The sequence below is a fragment of the Microcaecilia unicolor genome, chromosome 7 (assembly GCF_901765095.1).
Source record: "Microcaecilia unicolor chromosome 7, aMicUni1.1, whole genome shotgun sequence".
Lineage (NCBI taxonomy): Eukaryota > Metazoa > Chordata > Amphibia > Gymnophiona > Siphonopidae > Microcaecilia > Microcaecilia unicolor.
Genome location: NC_044037.1, coordinates 228,021,879 through 228,039,836, shown reverse-complemented (window position 1 = coordinate 228,039,836; position 17,958 = coordinate 228,021,879). Strand labels below are relative to the sequence as shown.

Genomic DNA, 17,958 nt, shown 5'->3' with positions numbered 1-17,958 from the left:
GGTCACAATTTTAATTGTCCTCTTGATTTTAGCTCAGACTGTCAGTCATTATGTACAATAAAACCTACTTAAGTCTTGGCTAGCCCTATGTTCTATGATTTAGAACAATGGGTTAGCAGATCCCTCCTATCTTTTCCACCCAATAGAGCCTACAAATGTTATTCCTCTCCACATCACTCATATTCACGAATTGACTATTTCTTAGTTACCAAGGATAATATCCAAAGGCTACATAGCAACAGAGATTGGTGCCATTGCTAGCTCAGAGCATGTGGCCTAAGTATGACTCTAAACTTGCTTTCACAGAGGCAGTTGAATTTGGGATTACTCTAAGATGATAGCCTATGGAGCTTGGTGTCTTGGGCCACTGCAGACTGTTTTCAGCACCTAATAATTCAGCTGACAGACGAATACATTTTTGATGGGATACTTACAAGGCAACAAGGAGCATTACTATGGGGTATTCTATTGCAAAGAAAACAGAGCATATTAGATTTAAATGATTTGGATGCTGAAATTCCAATTTGGAGTAGGTTAATGGGGGAATATAATCATACAGGCTTCAAAATATCATCATTTATTTATGACATTTATATCCCACATTAACCTGAGTAGAACTCAGGTGCAATGTGGCTTACATAACAATTAGAAAAGCATAAACATGTTCAAAATATATTAACAAAGTAAAATACATAATATAATGTAAGACCAGTAAAACTTGAGTTACAAACAGATGTAATTAAATACTTAGGGGTCCGTTTACAAAGCAGTGCTCGTGGCTGCCCATTCACTAGTGCCAACATGGCCCATTCAAAGTGTAGATACATTTTAAAAGTTTTGAAAATTCATACATTTGAAATAAAAGGACTGAGAAGGTTTTTTTTAAGCCAATAATGAACAGTAGATGTTTGATCATTCTAAGCTCTGTAGATCTGTTGATTTAGAGTTCTTTGAAGCTTTTTCTTTCCTTTTATTGAATTCTCATTGTGAGTATATTTCTGAAGTTTAGTGGGTCATCATTTTGATTTTTTGACTTTCATGATTCTACATCCATTTGCATACATTTTTAGTAAAACCTGCTTTAAGTCATGGAGTCACCATAAATATTTACATATATTTCTAATAATTTTCTAGCTAGCAGGAGCACTATAAGACTGGTTTTCAGGTTTGTTCTGTGGAGGCTGGAATGGTTTCTGAAACTTGCTCTGTATCCAGACCCGAGACATTTTGACTTCTTTCTTCCTGTTGACTTTTAACCGCCGATCCACTAGATTTTGAACTTGGTTTAACCCAGCAGAAGTGAAAATATGATATGTCTCACCTGTGTTATCAAAGAAAACATTACAAATTACAGTGACTTAGCTCTGCTTGGAATAAGCTTGTATGTGAATGTGAGGATTTGAGGATTGCTTGCAATTTTAAGATCGTCTTCAAAAGGCAATATGATCATCGACTCAAGGTACTATACAGTAAGAATAAGCAGGACACAGGCAACAATGACAGCAGTAAAAATATTCCAATAATAGTACACATTCATGCTTTCCTCACTGACGCTTCCCCACCCCCCACTGCATAAGGTAGAGAGGGATAGAAGATAGACTACCTTCTTCACTTATGACTTTTTTTCATATATTATATATATATACACACACACACACACACACAAGTATAAAAGGCCCGTTTTGGTAGGCAATGAAACGGGCACTAGCAAGGTAATCCACCCCCCCCCCCCCGCAGCGTCCTTCCTGTCTCCCCTGCTCCCCCTGCAGCCACCCATCTGGTCTCAGGACCCCCTCCCCACCAACCCTCCTCTGCCCCTGCAGCCACGCATGTGCAGCGGCCCTCCTCTGTCCCCTGCTCCCCCTGTAGCCACCCATGGCCAGCGACTCTCCTCTCCCCCTGCAGCCACCCATGTCCAGCAACCCTCCTCTCCCCCTGCAGCTACCCATGTCCAGCGACCCTCCTCTCCTTTTCCCTTGCCCCCCCCGTAGCCACCCATGTCCAGCGACCCACCTCTGTCCCCTGCCCCCACTGCAGCCACCCATGTCCAGCGACCCTCCTCTGCCCCTGCCCCCCTGCAGGTCCCTTCTGTCGCCCCTGCAGCCACCCATCTGGTCTCAGGACCCCCTCCCCTCATCCCTCTTCCCTGCCCCCCCATGCAGCCATCCATGTCCAGCGACCCTCCTCTCCCCCTGCAGCCATCCATGTCCAGCGACCCCCCCCCCCCCCCCCGGCGCATCACCCAAGCCCCCCCCCCCCCCGGGCACATCAACCCCCTCGCCACCCGCAGCCGCCAATACTAACGCTGTCCGGCCGCTGCTGCGTCTCCTGTTGAGCAGCAGCGGCCAGTACAAAAAGAAAAAAGCCAAAAAAAGATTTTAAACCTGAAACACGGCTCCGTAGACAGCCATCTGGCAGTGGCTGTCATCTCTGCAGTTGCTCCTCCTCTCCCCTCTGACGTCGCTGCGCTCCTCCGGGGTCTTCCTGCAGGGGCAGTGACGTGGAGGGGAGAGGAGGAGTGGCTGCAGTGACGGCAGTCAATGCCAGATGGCTGTCTACGGCGCCGCGTTTCAGGTTTAAAATCTTTTTTTTGGCTTTTTTCTTTTTGTACCGGCCGCTGCTGCTCCACAGGTGAAGCAGCAGCGGCCGGACAGCGCTAGTATTGGCAGCTGCGAGTGGTGAGAGAGTTGATGTGCCCGGGGGGGGGGGGGGGTAGGGGCTTTGGTAATGCACCAGGGGGAGGGTCTTGGGTGATGCGTCGAGGGGTGGGGGTAGGGGCTTGGGTGCTGCGCCGAGGGGGGGCACTGAGAGCTGATTGGTAGGCAGGGGGAGGAGTTACTCCTCTCCCTGCCTGGCTCGCGGTTTTGCAGGGTAGGGGCTTGGGTATTGCACCAAGGGGGGGCACTGACAGCTGTTTCCCAGGCTAGGGGAGGCGTAGGGAAACACGCTCCAAGTGTTTCCCTACTCCTCCCCTTGCCTTGGAATCAGCTGTCAGTGACATCACTGACGTCAGTGCATTGTAAACTGCCTAGCAGACCACCTCCGAGGGAGCCACGGTCCCAGGCACATCAGAACGTTGGAGGTGAGAATTATTACATAGGATATATATAATTTCCAATAGCATTGGGGCTTTGGTTTTGTTTAGTCTGGCCTGTCGTTTGAGAGAGATTTTTGTTCTATTTATATAATAAAATTTATATGTTGCACACAATCCTTTGTGCTCAGTGGATTACAAAATTCACATCAAACATATAAATGGCAAGTGACCGACTCACCCGCAAATGCGCAGTAGAGACTTCCCTCTCTGTCTGCCCTCGCGTCAAGACGTGATGATATCAGAGGGCGGAACAGAGAGGGAAATGGACGCTGCTCCCTGCCCTGGAGATGAAGCAACATCGCCAGCGCACCGACCTCCACCCCCCCCCCATCCCCGACACTCCCGCCCCCCTCCGTATTGGGGCCCCTGCACTGACATGACACCTCCGTGTGGAAGCCATGCAGGCAGCAGCAGAGCAATCTGCTGCTGCTTGCAGCACTTTCACACGGAGGTGAGAGGCGCTCTCATGTCAGTGCAGGGGGCCCAGCACGGAGGGGGGAGGAAGCAGCAGCGAGAAGGGTAGCTGAACATGGGGGGAAGGCAGGGGAAGTTTGCTGGACATGGATGGATGGAGGTGAGAATTATTACATTTTGCAAAACACAAATCTCGCCCATTTTAACAGGCTTAACGGCTAGTATATTGCACTTGTATCCCACATTTTCCCAAAGACTAACAATCAACATCTACCCTCGCCCCCCCCCCCCCAAAAAAAAAAAAAAATCACGTAACATATACTTATAATCTCAAACAAAAAAATCCTAATTTCACTGGTAGAAAGAAATAGTCACCAAAAACCAGTAAAAGGTACTAATGTGAAGGCTCACACAATAAATATGTGGAAAATTTAATAATAAATAGGAAGAACTCCCTCAGCCAATTAAACACCCTAGTGGGGCATAACACTTCTTTAATTGGGAGCTCGCCCATTCCTGTGATTTGTTCTGTGCTATGAGTGCTCAACTAAAGTGCAAACATATCTAATTCATATATAATCTGGCTACACTTCAAAAGGTCACTAAGCCAGCTGGAATGCACAACCTAATGAAGCAGAGAATGATATCATAAAGAAATACAATTTTAAAAATATAAGAAATGCTAGACATCTTATGAGCCCGGTGTCCACCAAACACCAAAGGCTCGGTATAGAAGATCGAGAATGAACTTCTGCTTCTGTGATGAATTCAACTGCTACAGAAAGACTGCTCTCCCCTGAATGACTCCCGGGACTCCGCAGGTTTCACATATTTCCTCAGGGACTTGGGTTAGGGCTGTCTGTGTCTTCTGAATTGTCTCCATCTGAATGACAGCCCTAACCCAGGATTTAAATATAAAGTGTTCAAGGCTTCTGCAGATGAGGACAGAGCCCACAGTGATGGGGAAGGGACCGAATCTGCGGGAACGGGGTGGGGACAGAGACAGGGCTCACTAGGACAGGACAGAGGAAAAAAAAAAAAATTGTTCCCATGTCATTTTCTACCTCTTAACATCAAGCTTGCTTGGGCATCAGCAAAGGAGATGTAATCTGCTAGCCAACTGGACAGTGTATGTTTGGCAACTGCAGTCTCAGGTTTATAGTGGGATCAAAACAAAAAACTGAGTGGACTCTACAATGAAAATACACATTACTGAAAATATCCCTGTTGGCTTTTTGCACCTGCCCTGAGGCACACACTAGTACCAGCTACCTGTTTAGAACTGGGGGCTAAACAAAAGTATAGGTGCAAACCTAAATAAACCCTCTTGACCAGCCCCCCTCCCCCATCAGTACATACATCCTTATCTCCGGTGGTTAGCAGGTGGCAAGAGCAATCTCCAGCTGCTCCTGCCCTTTGGCCAAAATGGCACCTCTGACTCCCTAGCAGTAGTATTTATTTATTTTTTTAATTACATTTGTACCCCACACTTTCCCACTCATGGCAGGCTCAATGCGGCTTACAGGTTTATATACTGGTACTTATTTGTACCTGGGGCAATGGAGGGTTAAGTGACTTGCCCAGAGTCACAAGGAGCTGCCTGTGCCTGCAGTTGGAATCGAACCCAGTTCCCCAGGACCAAAGTCCACCACTCTAACCACTAGGCCACTCCTCCACTCCTACCATTAAAGGTCAAGCTGTGCAAGTTCAGATAGTGGCAAAGTGTGTGAAATATATACATTTTTGCCAATTAAAAATAGACTACATTAATAGACACACATGAATTGGGGTGGAGGTTTCCCCACAATCATTATCTGTTTTAGCAACATTCAGTACTCATATTCATACATACCCCAGTTTTCTTCATATAATCCTGAACCTGGACTGCCTTGAACATCAGAATACAACACCCACCACAACAAAGCCACATAAACATCAAAAAGAAGAGCTGACAATACAGTACCCCTTTAGAAACATACCACTGGTGATACCACCCCACTTTGCACACACAGACTGATCAGAAAAAGACGAGACAAACCACTTATAAACATGACTCCCTATCCCTTGAAGTTTCCTCAATGAGGGAAAACAAGGCACAGGGACATCTGTCTGGCAGCACTCTTATGAAAATGGCCACACAGACGTCCTTGTTAGAGCAGTGGACTGTAACCATGGGACACGGGTTCAAATTTCACCAACTTTTATATTAAAAAAAAAAAAAAAAAAGTGATCCCCCCAGGAACAGAAAAATGCCTACTGTACCTGAATGTACATCACTTCAACAGCTTCAAGCTTGCAGATGTCATATCTTTAGCTACAGTAATATTTTTTCTGTTCCTGAAGGAAGCTCCAGGAAAAAAAAAAAAGTTAATAGTTACAGGGGATTTGAACCCGTTTCCCTTGGTTTACAGTCCATTCTACTAACCACTAGGCTACGTCTCTGACCTGCTTTGTTCAGAATGGCTATCCCACCTTCAGCTGACAGAGCCTGTTTTTTTTTTTTTTTTTTGTTACATTTGTACCCCACGCTTTCCCACTCATGGTAGGCTCAATGCGGCTTCCATGGGGCAATGGAGGGTTAAGTGACTTGCCCAGAGTCACAAGGAGCTGCCTGTGCCTGAAGTGGGAATCGAACTCAGTTCCTCAGTTCCCCAGGACCAAAGTCCACCACCCTAACCACTAGGCCACTCCTCCACTCCTTTCCGGTTTCACTTTTAGGGGAGAGGGAGGGGGACAGCAACCTAATCCCTCCAGTGGTCAGCTGCTCAATCAGAGCACCTTTTCGTAACTTGAACATGACAAACAGGTATTGATAAAAACATCCTCCTTTTTTGACATGGACGTTTCTTCCCATTCGAAAATCACTGTTTGATGTCCTACTTTTGGGCCCTTCCCTAATCCCGCCCTAAACATGCCCTCTTGCTATTAGGATGAGCTGCAGTGTGAAACATCCAAATTCTGACTTTTCAAAATTGGGATTTGGATGTTTTTAGCAGATGGACTTTTTTCCTTCAAAGACATTTTGGGCATCCATCTGCTTTGAAAATGACAACCTTAGTGTAGTAACATTAGGCTTATCTCAGGAAAAGGATCTTACCTGTGGAGCACCACAAGGATCAGCATTATCACCTATACCGTTTAATCTATTCTTAAATCCATTAGCTACCTATATTGAAAAACTTTTGCCATTTCCTTCTACCTTTATGCAGACAACATTTTATTATTTTATATAGATCCACTACACGTTGACCTTTTTCCATTGCAAGAATGTTTATATTGTTTCTGCCCGTTCGAAAATCACTGTTGGATATCCTACTTTTGGGCCCTCCCTAATCCAGTCCCCAACATGCCTATTTAAACCCCGAGAAAACTGTAGCCTGCTGGCTGACAGGATATCTTTCCTGCCCATCTCACACTTCACACTTTTTAGAAAGATTATCCAGCCAATGGAATCATTTCGCTGCCTGGACGTTATCCTAAATCTCAGGGGGTAGCAGGTATAAAGTATCAGGATGATCCAAAGTGGTGAGAGCACTTGTTTTTATTCAAGACTGAATATACAGCAACCAATAAAGACACTGTTCTCACTACTTTGTATCATGTCAATTGTCACCTTCCTGCTGTGACTCTTATTCCATGCTCCAACCTACCCTTGCTCTGCCTTGCCTCATGGCCTTATCCCATGGCATCCTCCAGTGGGGTGGCATCGCGGGCATTCTCCTAGGTACACATGCGTGCCGTCATTTCTAGGGTCGTGGGGCGGATCCCGGGAGGCATGCCAGGTGTGACATCACGGGCCTAGGTGCATTTAAGGAAGCCCAGGCACTTCTTCAGCACCTTCACAACGAGGTCTTCTTATTCCTCTCTTGCCTACCTAAATGTTCCTGCTGTGGTCCAGTTCCTGATCTTGCCTTGGACCCTGCCTTGTCTCCAAGTTCCTGCCAGGCTTCAGCCCTGCCTGGTCTCCAAGTTCCTGCCAAGATCCAGCCCTGCATGGTTTCTATATTTTGCCTTGCCTTGGACTCTTGCTCCTGCACCAACTAGTCCTGTCTTGTCTAGACCTTGCTTTCCTCTATCTTCTCACCAAGTCCTAGTCTTGCCTAATTTGTCATCTGCTTTGCTCTGTTTCGTCTAGTTCTAACCTTGCCCTGTCTTATGTGCTCTTTGTCGTGTCCAGATCCAGTTCTTGCCCTGCCTTGCTTGTTTTGGTCTGAACCCAGTTCTAGTCTTGTTTCCTCGTCTTGCCTTGTTCCTGTCTGGGTTCAGTTCTAGCCCTGTTGCCTTGATTATCTTGGCTTGTCTGGATCCAGTTCCTGTCTTGTCTGTCTTGCCTTGTCTAGCCTTGCTTTGTCTAGTCTTGTCTTGGTTCCTGCTCAGACTCCTGCCCTGTGCCAGCCCAGGGAACCCGTCTGCCGCAGTTCCAATCCAAGGGCTCACCATTCTGTGGTCGTGACACCGATACTTCATTCCTGCCGCCCCCTGGTTTGCTTACACAGTTGAGTGGGAGTACTGGTTTTCTCTTAGTTATTAAAGTACCAACTATCCTTTTCTCCACAGATTACCTCTATACTTAGGTCTTGCTTTGGTGTGCTCTGCCAACAGTCTATTGTGTGTATTTGTTTTGATCATGCTTCTTTTCGTTCTCTGCTTCACGTATTACTTATATCAAGACTTGATTACTGCAACATAGAAATCCCACAATAAAACTAAAGCCAATTTGAAAAAGCTCCAGACCCTACAAAACGTTGCTGTCTTCTGTGTCATGTCAAAAGATTTCATCATGCAATCCCTCTGAAAGAAACTTCACTGGCTCCCTGTGGAATTTAGAATTAAATCTAAGGTTTGTTTACTTACTTTCAAGACATTTTGGATACAAATTCCATCTTATCTAAATTTTTTGTCAATGCCACACACACCTACTTGCATCATTTGTACAATGAAATTTCAAAGATCGGTAACTTATGGTCTAGGCAAACCAATCTAGAATCTGCTAGGCATTCTGCCTTCTATTTTGTTGCCCTTTTTACCTGGAACAACTTACGAATGAACATCAGAAGAGAATTGTCCCTACAGAAGTTTAAGCTGGCAATTAAAACCCAACTGTTTGATCAGGCTTTTGTGTCTGCCAACAGGTGACATGTTTGTGTACTGAAACACCTCTATGTGTTTCTTTCCCTCCATTGCCTGTATATAATATGTAAACTGCTTTGAGTGTAACCACAGAAAGGAGGTATATCAAATCCCATCCCCTTTCCTTTCTATTTTGCTTTAATTTTATAACTGGTCAATTATGTATAAAGGCCACACAGGCACATACTTATAGTCAGTGGCGTAGCAAGAGGGGCTGCCACCCGGGGCGGGGCGGTTTGCCATTGCACCCCCCCCCCAGGTGCAGCATGATGACAGTCCCCCCTCGGCGCATCGACATCCCCCTCCCGACCCAGTGCCTACCCTTCTCCGTCCAACCAGCTCCCCACCTTTAAAAAAAAATATCGGAATCTGAGGCGAGGCGCAGCGCCTCGCGCCTGCACGTAAAAGAAATGTGGACCGTCTCATCGGACCTTCTCTCGCTCTATCTGTCCCGCCCTCCACTGACGAAACTTCCTATTTCCGCAAGGGCGGGACAGATAGAGCGAGGGAAGGCCCAATGAGATGGTCCACATTTCTTTTACGTGCAGGCGCGAGGCACTGCGCCTCGCCTTCAGATATTTTTTTTAAAGGTAGGGAGCTGGTTGGACGGAGGAGGGTAGGCACTGGGTCGGGGGGGGGAGGGAGCTGGCAGGAAGCACCCCCCCTGAGCGGACCGCCCCTCCCGCCCACCCCCCCCTTGCTACGCCACTGCTTATAGTCTATAAGACACAGATGCCTTGTGTCTTTAAAAAATACTAGCTCTAAACTGGAAGTAGTAGCTAGACAGAAGCTGTAAATTTACATATGCTAAGGAGCACATATAAAATCGTAGCATGTGAAGTATGCGTAAAAAACCTGACTCGACATGCTATGCCCAAATTCCACCCCAGATCACATCTACACATGAGTCAGATAAAAATATCTGCCTTTTTAATCACCATAAATACTTTATGTGTAACCCCCAGGCCAATTTTATAAAAGCCCTTTTATTCATATTACACTTTATGTACAAAGAAATCCTTCATAAAACTTCCCCCCTGTGTGTGCGAATTAAGTTGTGCAAAGTTGTTTTTTTTTTGCTTCACAAATTCATGCATAATATGAAATGTTATTTTAACAGATAAGGGTAATTTTATAAAGGTATTTTTGTGCATATAATAGTATATGTATGTAAAATGCAACTTTATATAACATGATGACCAGAATACATATACTGTTACAATACTCAGGTGTAGACGTGTTTGGGTTGGAATTACGCATACATTATAAAATACAAATTTGCATGTACATAATTCCTTGGATTCTATAAAGTTGCACACCCAAATTTCTGACTAGCGCATAAATTAGGGTGTTCAAGTTTTAGAATAGTGCCAGTTGTGCACCTAACTTATTAAGTTAGGCATCTATTAGCCTCAAGTGCCAATACCAGCCCTTAAGAGGCATTAATTGATGCTAGTTGGCACTAATTTGTAGTTAGGTGCATAACTGCACATAGGTACTTGTTCTATAAACTTAGCACCTAAATGCTATGGTGTGCAAATACAAAAGCAGCGTTCACACGTGCGGGTCTTATAGTTGCATGTGTAAGTTACAGAACATCATGACTTACACGTGCAACTGCCAGCTTTAGGTGTAATCACTTATACCAACCTTTCACAAGTTAAGTGCACACATGCTGATTATGCTGTATGTTCTAATAGCAATTTCATGCTGAAATTGCTATTACAGAATTGGTGCTTAGCACACACATTTTTTGCGCTCTTTCTTGGATTTACCCCAACATATATTTACATCTGCCCCGAGCAGGCATAAATATCCACATTAGCTACAATTTATGCTGATTTTCTGCTCATGCTTCATAAAGTCACATAAATGCCTATGGTCCTTATTTTAGAAACAACCCCACCCCCATGTAAATAGCAACTTTTACACATGTAGATTTACATGCACATGTAAAACTATTTTCAAAAAATGCCTGCTGAAGAGGCAAGTGCCAAGGTCCAGTCCTCCAGAGATTGCCCCCCCTCCCCCAATCATCTGTACAGGCGTTCCAACGACCCCTACACTCATTGAACACATCTGATCCCCAGAAAGAAAATCCACTCCCCAACCACCCTAGAGGCAAAAAAAACCCCAAAACACTCTTGTGGCCCTCCCATCCTCTATTCCAGCTCTTACCGGGGTCTCTGATGTCTAGCAGCAGCCAAAGCGACCTCCACTCACTCCTACCCTAAAGGTCCTGGGTTCCAAAATGGCCATTGCAAATTTAAGAGGTTAAAAAAAACTGAGATTATGCTGAATATTTTGGAAATTGCAATTTGATTGTATCCGTACTTTCTCAGTGGCCCTGGTCATTCTGTTTTTGTTGGAGCAATAGTGACAATATTAATACAAAACTGCACTTGTAAAAATATAAATGTTCTCTGATAAACCAGGTCCTTGAAACACTTCTCAAATTCTCCATTTGCATATGCCACTTTGCATCATTCTTCCAACCCCCTTTTTTTTTAACTCAAGAATGTGTATTTCTGTACTGAAATGCAAGCAAGGGGGATGGAGGCTTAATCGTCAGATTGCAAGATTTTTACATACAGAATGTGATGGCCTAAGATCTGGCCACCAAATGAAACAGCAGCAATGCCATCCAAAAGGTTACAGAACAAATCTGGGAACTCCAGTTTGTTTCTTCCATGTATTACTTGGTGTGTTATCTCATGTAAGCTCCCTGAGCTCACACACGCTGTAAATTTCTTGAGGCAGGGATTCCCTACTTTGTCCACAGATGAAAATATAAAATAAAATTTATTACACGTACTGACATTTTTTTTGAATTGGTGTAAAGTGCTTTGTCCTGAATGTGGTTAGAATCCTTAAATAAACTAATTCTCACATAACTTTACTAGGGAAGGAGCCTGGATGTTATCCAAGATGGCAGCACACCTGTGAGCATGCAAGACTGACTTCAGGTTTTGTTTGACATGAGCATGTAGAAGGGAAAAGTTAAATCTTAACCCACTGTGTCCTCCCAGTCCCATCAAGACATTCATCATTACTATGGTATTCAGAGTTCTCAGTGAGGAAATAGAGGGGTGAGTCTGCAATGGAGCTTAACAAAGGAGCCACTGACCCAACAGAGGCTGAGGCCTCTGAGCTCAGGTACGCCGACCTGTCCCTACAAGAAAGCAGCTAACTGTCAATAAGACTACCATCTCCAGAAGGTACTGATGGAGGAAGTCCTGCAGCAATGGTGTTAGAATTGGAAGTGAGTGTGCAGTGAAACGGTGCAGAGAGAGTGGAAGATATCAGAGGTCTGCTGCTGCAGTCTAGCCCAGGTTTGCTGAAATATTGTGCTGGAGGAGTCTATTGGCAGGCAAATAACTTGCACAAATACAACAGCAGTGACTCTGGAGTCTGTTTTTTTTGGACAATAATATATTTGGTGAGGTCTTTGTCTTATAGACTAGACAGTGTGCTACATAAGTTACTGGGCTTAAAATGCAAGTGGTTCAGCATGATATTAAATTGCAAGACATTTCTTCTAGTACTGAGCAAATGAAGCAACAAAGTTCTAGTCTGTAAGTCACTGATATGGATTTGATCAAAGAAAAAGAAGCCATCCACAGGAACTTGGAGAACTTTGATAGTAATATGAGATGTCTTAAGCTATGGTTGTTTTTCATATCCCCTGTGGATATACATAGAAGATTATTTGAAAAGTGCTCCAGAATCTATACTACCTATAACAAGGATTTATTACATTCCTGTAAAAAAAAAAAAAAAAAAGTCTGGGGGGTCAGAGAGACTGGTGTGAAATCAGCTTTGGAGTCATCTCCCTCGTTGAATATGACTGGCGTGCTGGAAGCATCTACTGAAGAAATTACTAAATAGAAGACTTTACTAGTTACTTTTGCACTTGAACTAGAAAAGAAGTGGACACTGATGATGTTTAAGTGCAGGTATACCAATTTTTGAGTTGTAAAGTCTCTATTTTTCCTGCGTTTGTTAAAGCATCTCATTGAAGCATAGAATCTTTCTAAAAGGCAGTTAGTGGTTTCTTTGGGGAGGGGACACTTTTAGCCTTTAGTTCACCTGTTTTTAAAATTGTTTATCAAGGGAGTATTTAAATATTTTATGACCCAATTCAATTGCAAAACTTTCTGAAGAAAAATCTCCTCTAAGTGAATTTGTTCCCAGCATTAAGGGACAACTTTTTTTTTTGTTTTTCTAATTATAGTTTAGGGCCCCCCCCCCCCAATGTGATTTTAAATAATTACAATGTTATTTATTATTATCTATATTCTTCTATTTGTTATTTTCCTTCGCTATGATAATTAATTGTTTTTCTAAGGAGATCTTTATTTGAAAAATGTTTAAAAAAAAAAAAAAAAAAAATCACAGAATTATACTATACCTTCTGTAAAGAAATACACCAGAGTACCATCACTTCTAACGTAAAAGTTTTCAGACAAACAGCGACCTGAAAAAAAGAGAGACCATGCTTAAAACAAAAATGGAACAAGAATGAAAACTGATCTAATTATCCCTTTATACCATATTTGAAGAATCAATTTCTAAAGCACAATCCAAAGGTGAATTCTAATAAATACCAGGATTGATACTTAAAAGCATCTGACTAGGTATCAGTGGCACTTTCTGGCTAGTGCTGCTAAGGGGGAAATTATTAAAATATCGGCTATTGTTAAGTCAGGTTAATTTACCCCAATTTGAGTTTTAGAACAGGGTCACATTTTATGCAATCTTTATTAAGAGATTTATATACTGCCTTACAAACAAAACTGCCCATTCAAGGCAGCGTACATAAAAACATTAATAAAAAAACAACTACAATACAAAAAAAAAGAACCACATACATAAAATTATTTACAAATTAAGTAGCAGTATCAATAATAGATCAAACCATCTTCCAAATAACCATACTGTGCTAAAATAACCCAACTTAACAGTAACCTATGACGATAACTTTCCCCTGAATATCTTTACAGATCTCCCTGGCACTATCCAGATAGCAGAAAACACGTCTTCAAAAATTAAAAGGCTTTTTACTCTTGCCACTTTGAAACACAACCTGACGTGGCCGCATTTCATCTCTCTAGAGGCTGCATCAGGTGATAGAGATCCTTGTTTTAATGTACTGTATAAGGATTATAACAAGCAGACTAAATATGACAAATTTAAGAGATACAAGTATGATTATATGAGCAGGATAGTATATCCATGGCATAAGAGTAATAACAAACTAAAAGAACAGGTTGGTTTTAGATAAATGAACACAAATAACAAACCTAAGTAAAGACCTTTAAGAAATGTTTCAACAAATAGCCCTATGCAAGAAAGAAACAGTAAAAGGAGGACCAATTCTAAGGAGGTTTTTGACCTTTCTGCCTCATTATGTACTACGCCCCCAAACAGCAATATAAACCCTCAGGTTTTCAAATGGAGGAGCTGTGGAGAAGGGACTCGACGACAAACAGATTAGCACAGAGGGATCAAGAAAGACCAACGTTCAACCTATTTGGGACAAGGAGAAGAAGAAGAGGAAGAAGCAGAGAAAAGGTTTATCAGAGGGATAGACATGGTTAAAATCAGTATATAAAATCAAGACAACTGGAACAGTTACAACAGGAATCTGGGCAGTTGGAACAAAGGGTACCTACCATTAGCAGAAGGCAACCTCTATAAAGGGTATAAAACTTATCTGATAGACATCTTTCTAAAGATGAATATGCAGTTTTGGATAAGGGTATGACATTTGCTCCAACCCCCCCCCCCCCCCCCCCCATTACAACGCTTTTAATACAAGGATTGATTTATTCAAATTAGCTAGGAAATTGAAGATCTCTAAAAACACTGGAAGCAGTATTGATATGCCTATTGTTAAGAAAGACAGTAGATGGTTTCCTCCAGGTAATACACACCATGCCATCCAAACCTATGGACCAGATAAATCAAGAAAACCTGAAAGACTGAGGAGGCAACAGAGACTTGTGCTGCAGGAGACCACGCTGGCTACCTGTACCACTGATTGTGCTAGCTTCCTGGATAGATGACTACTCTTGCCGACAGGAGCAGGAGGAAGCAAGGCGGAGGGCAGGGCAGTGACAGAGACCCAGAGAAAGAGTGGCGGTGAGAAGAGTGTGGTAAATAAATAAGCTGCCACACACTTTTCAAAAGCCCACGATTAAGATCAGGAGAATCACCAACTTTTCCCTAACGCTGCCCAATCCAGAACCATCGCTATAGAACTATGATCCCCCTCCAACAAAAACAAAAAATGGATGAACAGAAATAACTGAGAAATCCAGACAGCACCAGAAATAAGAGAACAAGAGATCACAGAAAACCTACCAAATCTATTATCATGGCATCTCTCAAAAAAAACAAACAACTAACAGTACTTTTACTCCTCCTATGCACAATCAGCATACATGCCCTTATTCATGGAGAAGCACAGGTAATCACTCAACCCAGAAAGCAATTAAAAACTACACAGGAGATGAAGCCAGAGGAAACGACCTCTGAGAAAACCAATGTAATAGGAAAACAGAAGATACCGGAACAAGCACAGAAGCCGCAATCAACAACAATTAATTAAAACACTAGAACCCACACACAAGGAACGCTATCTGTCCATCCCTATAGGTTACATTAACACACGACTGGTGCTAAACAAAGAAGAAAATCATTAAAGACTGGATTGAAGAAAAAATTAGGTCTAATCTTTACCACAGAAACATGATCCGCTCCAAAGAGGATCCCATCCTAAACAAACTATGTCCCTCAGGTCACAAAATATCACATTGGACCAGAGAAAAGAAAAAAAAGGGAGGAGGAATAGCAGTGATCTACAAATAATTTTTCAAAACCAAGCAGTCTCGGAACTCATAGCTCCCAACCTAGAAATAACCATTCTCAAAACAGATAAATCATTACTGGGCAACCTTTGCGTTATCCTACAAGACCACCAGGCAATTGGAAGGAGTCCCAACCAGACTTCATATCAAACACCTGCATACGTTATGTTCAAATACCATACTGACAGGGGACATCAACCTACACCTGGATGAGCTAGAAAACAAAAACACTACAGAAGGGAAATAGTAAAACTATGGGCCTTCCTACAGTCAACAGTAACCACGAAAAAGGGCATGCACTCGACTTACTAGCCTATAGATTCACTACCAGCCAGAATACAGAACCAAGTCATCCCTATGGTTCAATAATGATTTAAAGTAACTAAAGCCAACGCAGAAAACCAAGAACAGAGATGAATAAAGCACAAAATTGATGAGAATAAGCTAGAATGGAACCACTACAAAGAACAGGTTACAGAAACACAAGGAGCCTATATGAGCTAGTACACAACTTACTTGACACAAATCCTATGACATCAAAGAATGAACCGACCCCATCCGCACAAGATCTAGCAAAGTACTTCAAAAATGAGACTGTAGACTTAAGAAAGGGGCTAACACAAGACCACAGAAACCCAGACATATAAATAGATGAAATGGAAACAAAACACATCACGAACAGAGTCTGGACATCATTCATTCCTTCCACACTTAACACCGTTAGTCAGACTGTAAAAAAAAATTCTCCAAAGCATTCTGTTTGCTAGATGAATACCCTATCTAATGAAGCCCCAGCACATTTCATAGCACACATTCGATCGTACACATAATAATGCTATCCAAAGATTTATTCCCAGCAGAATAGTTCTAACACCGATCCCAAAGAACACTCAAAAAAGCAAAAGCGAAATCCCCAACCTCACACCAATGGCCTCAACACCTCATATGATCAAGGTCACAGAAGGCCTGGTAGCCAAACAGCTCATGGAATACCTTAACAACGTCTCCATATTCCACGACTCACAATTGAGATTCCGGCCACAGTACAGCACAGAAACAGTACTAATAACGCTATTAGCCAACTTCAAAATAGAAATCAGAAAAGGCAAGAAAATCCTACTCCTACAATTTGACATGTCAAGTGCCTTTGATCACCTGATAAGACTAATGGACAAAACAGACATGGATGGAGAAGTAATAGAATGGTTTAAGGGATTCTTAACATCCAGATCCTACCAAGTCAAGATGGGTAACACACTCTCTCCCATGTGGATGGCAAAATGCGGAGTCCCACAAGGATCACCAATATAACCCATACTTTATGATTCCATTAACCAACATACTAGCAAGATATGGTTTCAACCTATTCATCTACATAGATGATGTATCAATCTATATACCATTTGACAAGGATACAACAGAAATCGCAACCAAAATAACCCAAGGACTGAACATTCTAGGAACAGTACATTACCAGTCTGTATGACAGCTTCAGATGTTATGGCCAGTCCTATTAGAGCAGCAAGCAGGTCCCTGGAGTAGTGGTCAGTGCAGTGCACTGTAGAGAAGGGGATCCAGACCCATATCCCACTCGGTTACACTTGTGGTGGAAAGTGTGAGCCTTCCAAAACCCACCAAAAACCTACTGTACCCACATATAGGTGACACTTGCAGACAGAAGGGCTATTGTAGTGGTGTGTAGGTGGGTTCAGTAGGTTTTTGGAGGGCTTCCCATACAACATAAGGGGATAATGGTGAGATGTTTATCTGTGATCTTTTTTTGTGAAGGCCACTACAGCTAGGGTGCCCCACAGCTCTGCAGGGATATCTGTGTGGCCAGTCTATTAAGAATGCTGGACCCCATACGTCTCAATGGCTTGTTTTTTGTGTATTTTTCCCTTGGATTTTTTTTTAAGTCACAATAGAAAAATGCACTGAGCACAAAATGTCTAGGAAATGGCTATTTTCAAAACCAAAAAGATAGCGCTTTTCAAATCAGAAAAATGTCTATGTTCACCACTTGATTGGACGTTTTCAGCAAAACGGCCAAAATCGGATTTAGATGTCAGATCGAAAATGCCCCTCAAAATCTATTTATCATATTGTCAATACTGTTTCAATAATTTTTAAATGATCCTGGCCATCCTGTATTGTTGGAATACTAAAAACAAAAGATTACTAAGCAAATGCACTTGTAAAAATATATATTAAGAAGAATTTCTTGAAAAACATATCCCCCGCCCCACCAAGTAGTACAATCCTCTTTCACTTCACACGAACCTTTCTTAAAGCGAAGCTGTGATAAGTCATATCTTCCATAGTCTCGAAACAACAACATTCCTCCTGGCTTCAGTAACTTGGACAGTCTGTTCACAGCTCCCTGCATCCTAACAAAAAACATTTGTTATATCTAAAATGGCATGTTACTCTTTTACTATATGTGCC

General features: G+C 42.7%; 1 protein-coding gene across 1 annotated transcript in view; it reads right to left on the bottom strand.

Annotated features, from left to right (window-relative positions):
• Positions 1-711: 711 nt before the first annotated feature.
• Positions 712-17,958, bottom strand: part of METTL8 (methyltransferase like 8) — a 61,863-nt gene continuing 44,616 nt past the window's right edge. The window contains exons 8-10 of the mRNA XM_030210442.1: positions 17,794-17,900; positions 13,053-13,118; positions 712-1,321 (exon numbers count right to left, since the gene is read on the bottom strand). Coding sequence (XP_030066302.1) covers positions 1,131-1,321; positions 13,053-13,118; positions 17,794-17,900 — 364 coding nt within the window. The 3' untranslated portion in view covers positions 712-1,130. The remainder of the gene's footprint in view (positions 1,322-13,052; positions 13,119-17,793; positions 17,901-17,958) is intronic.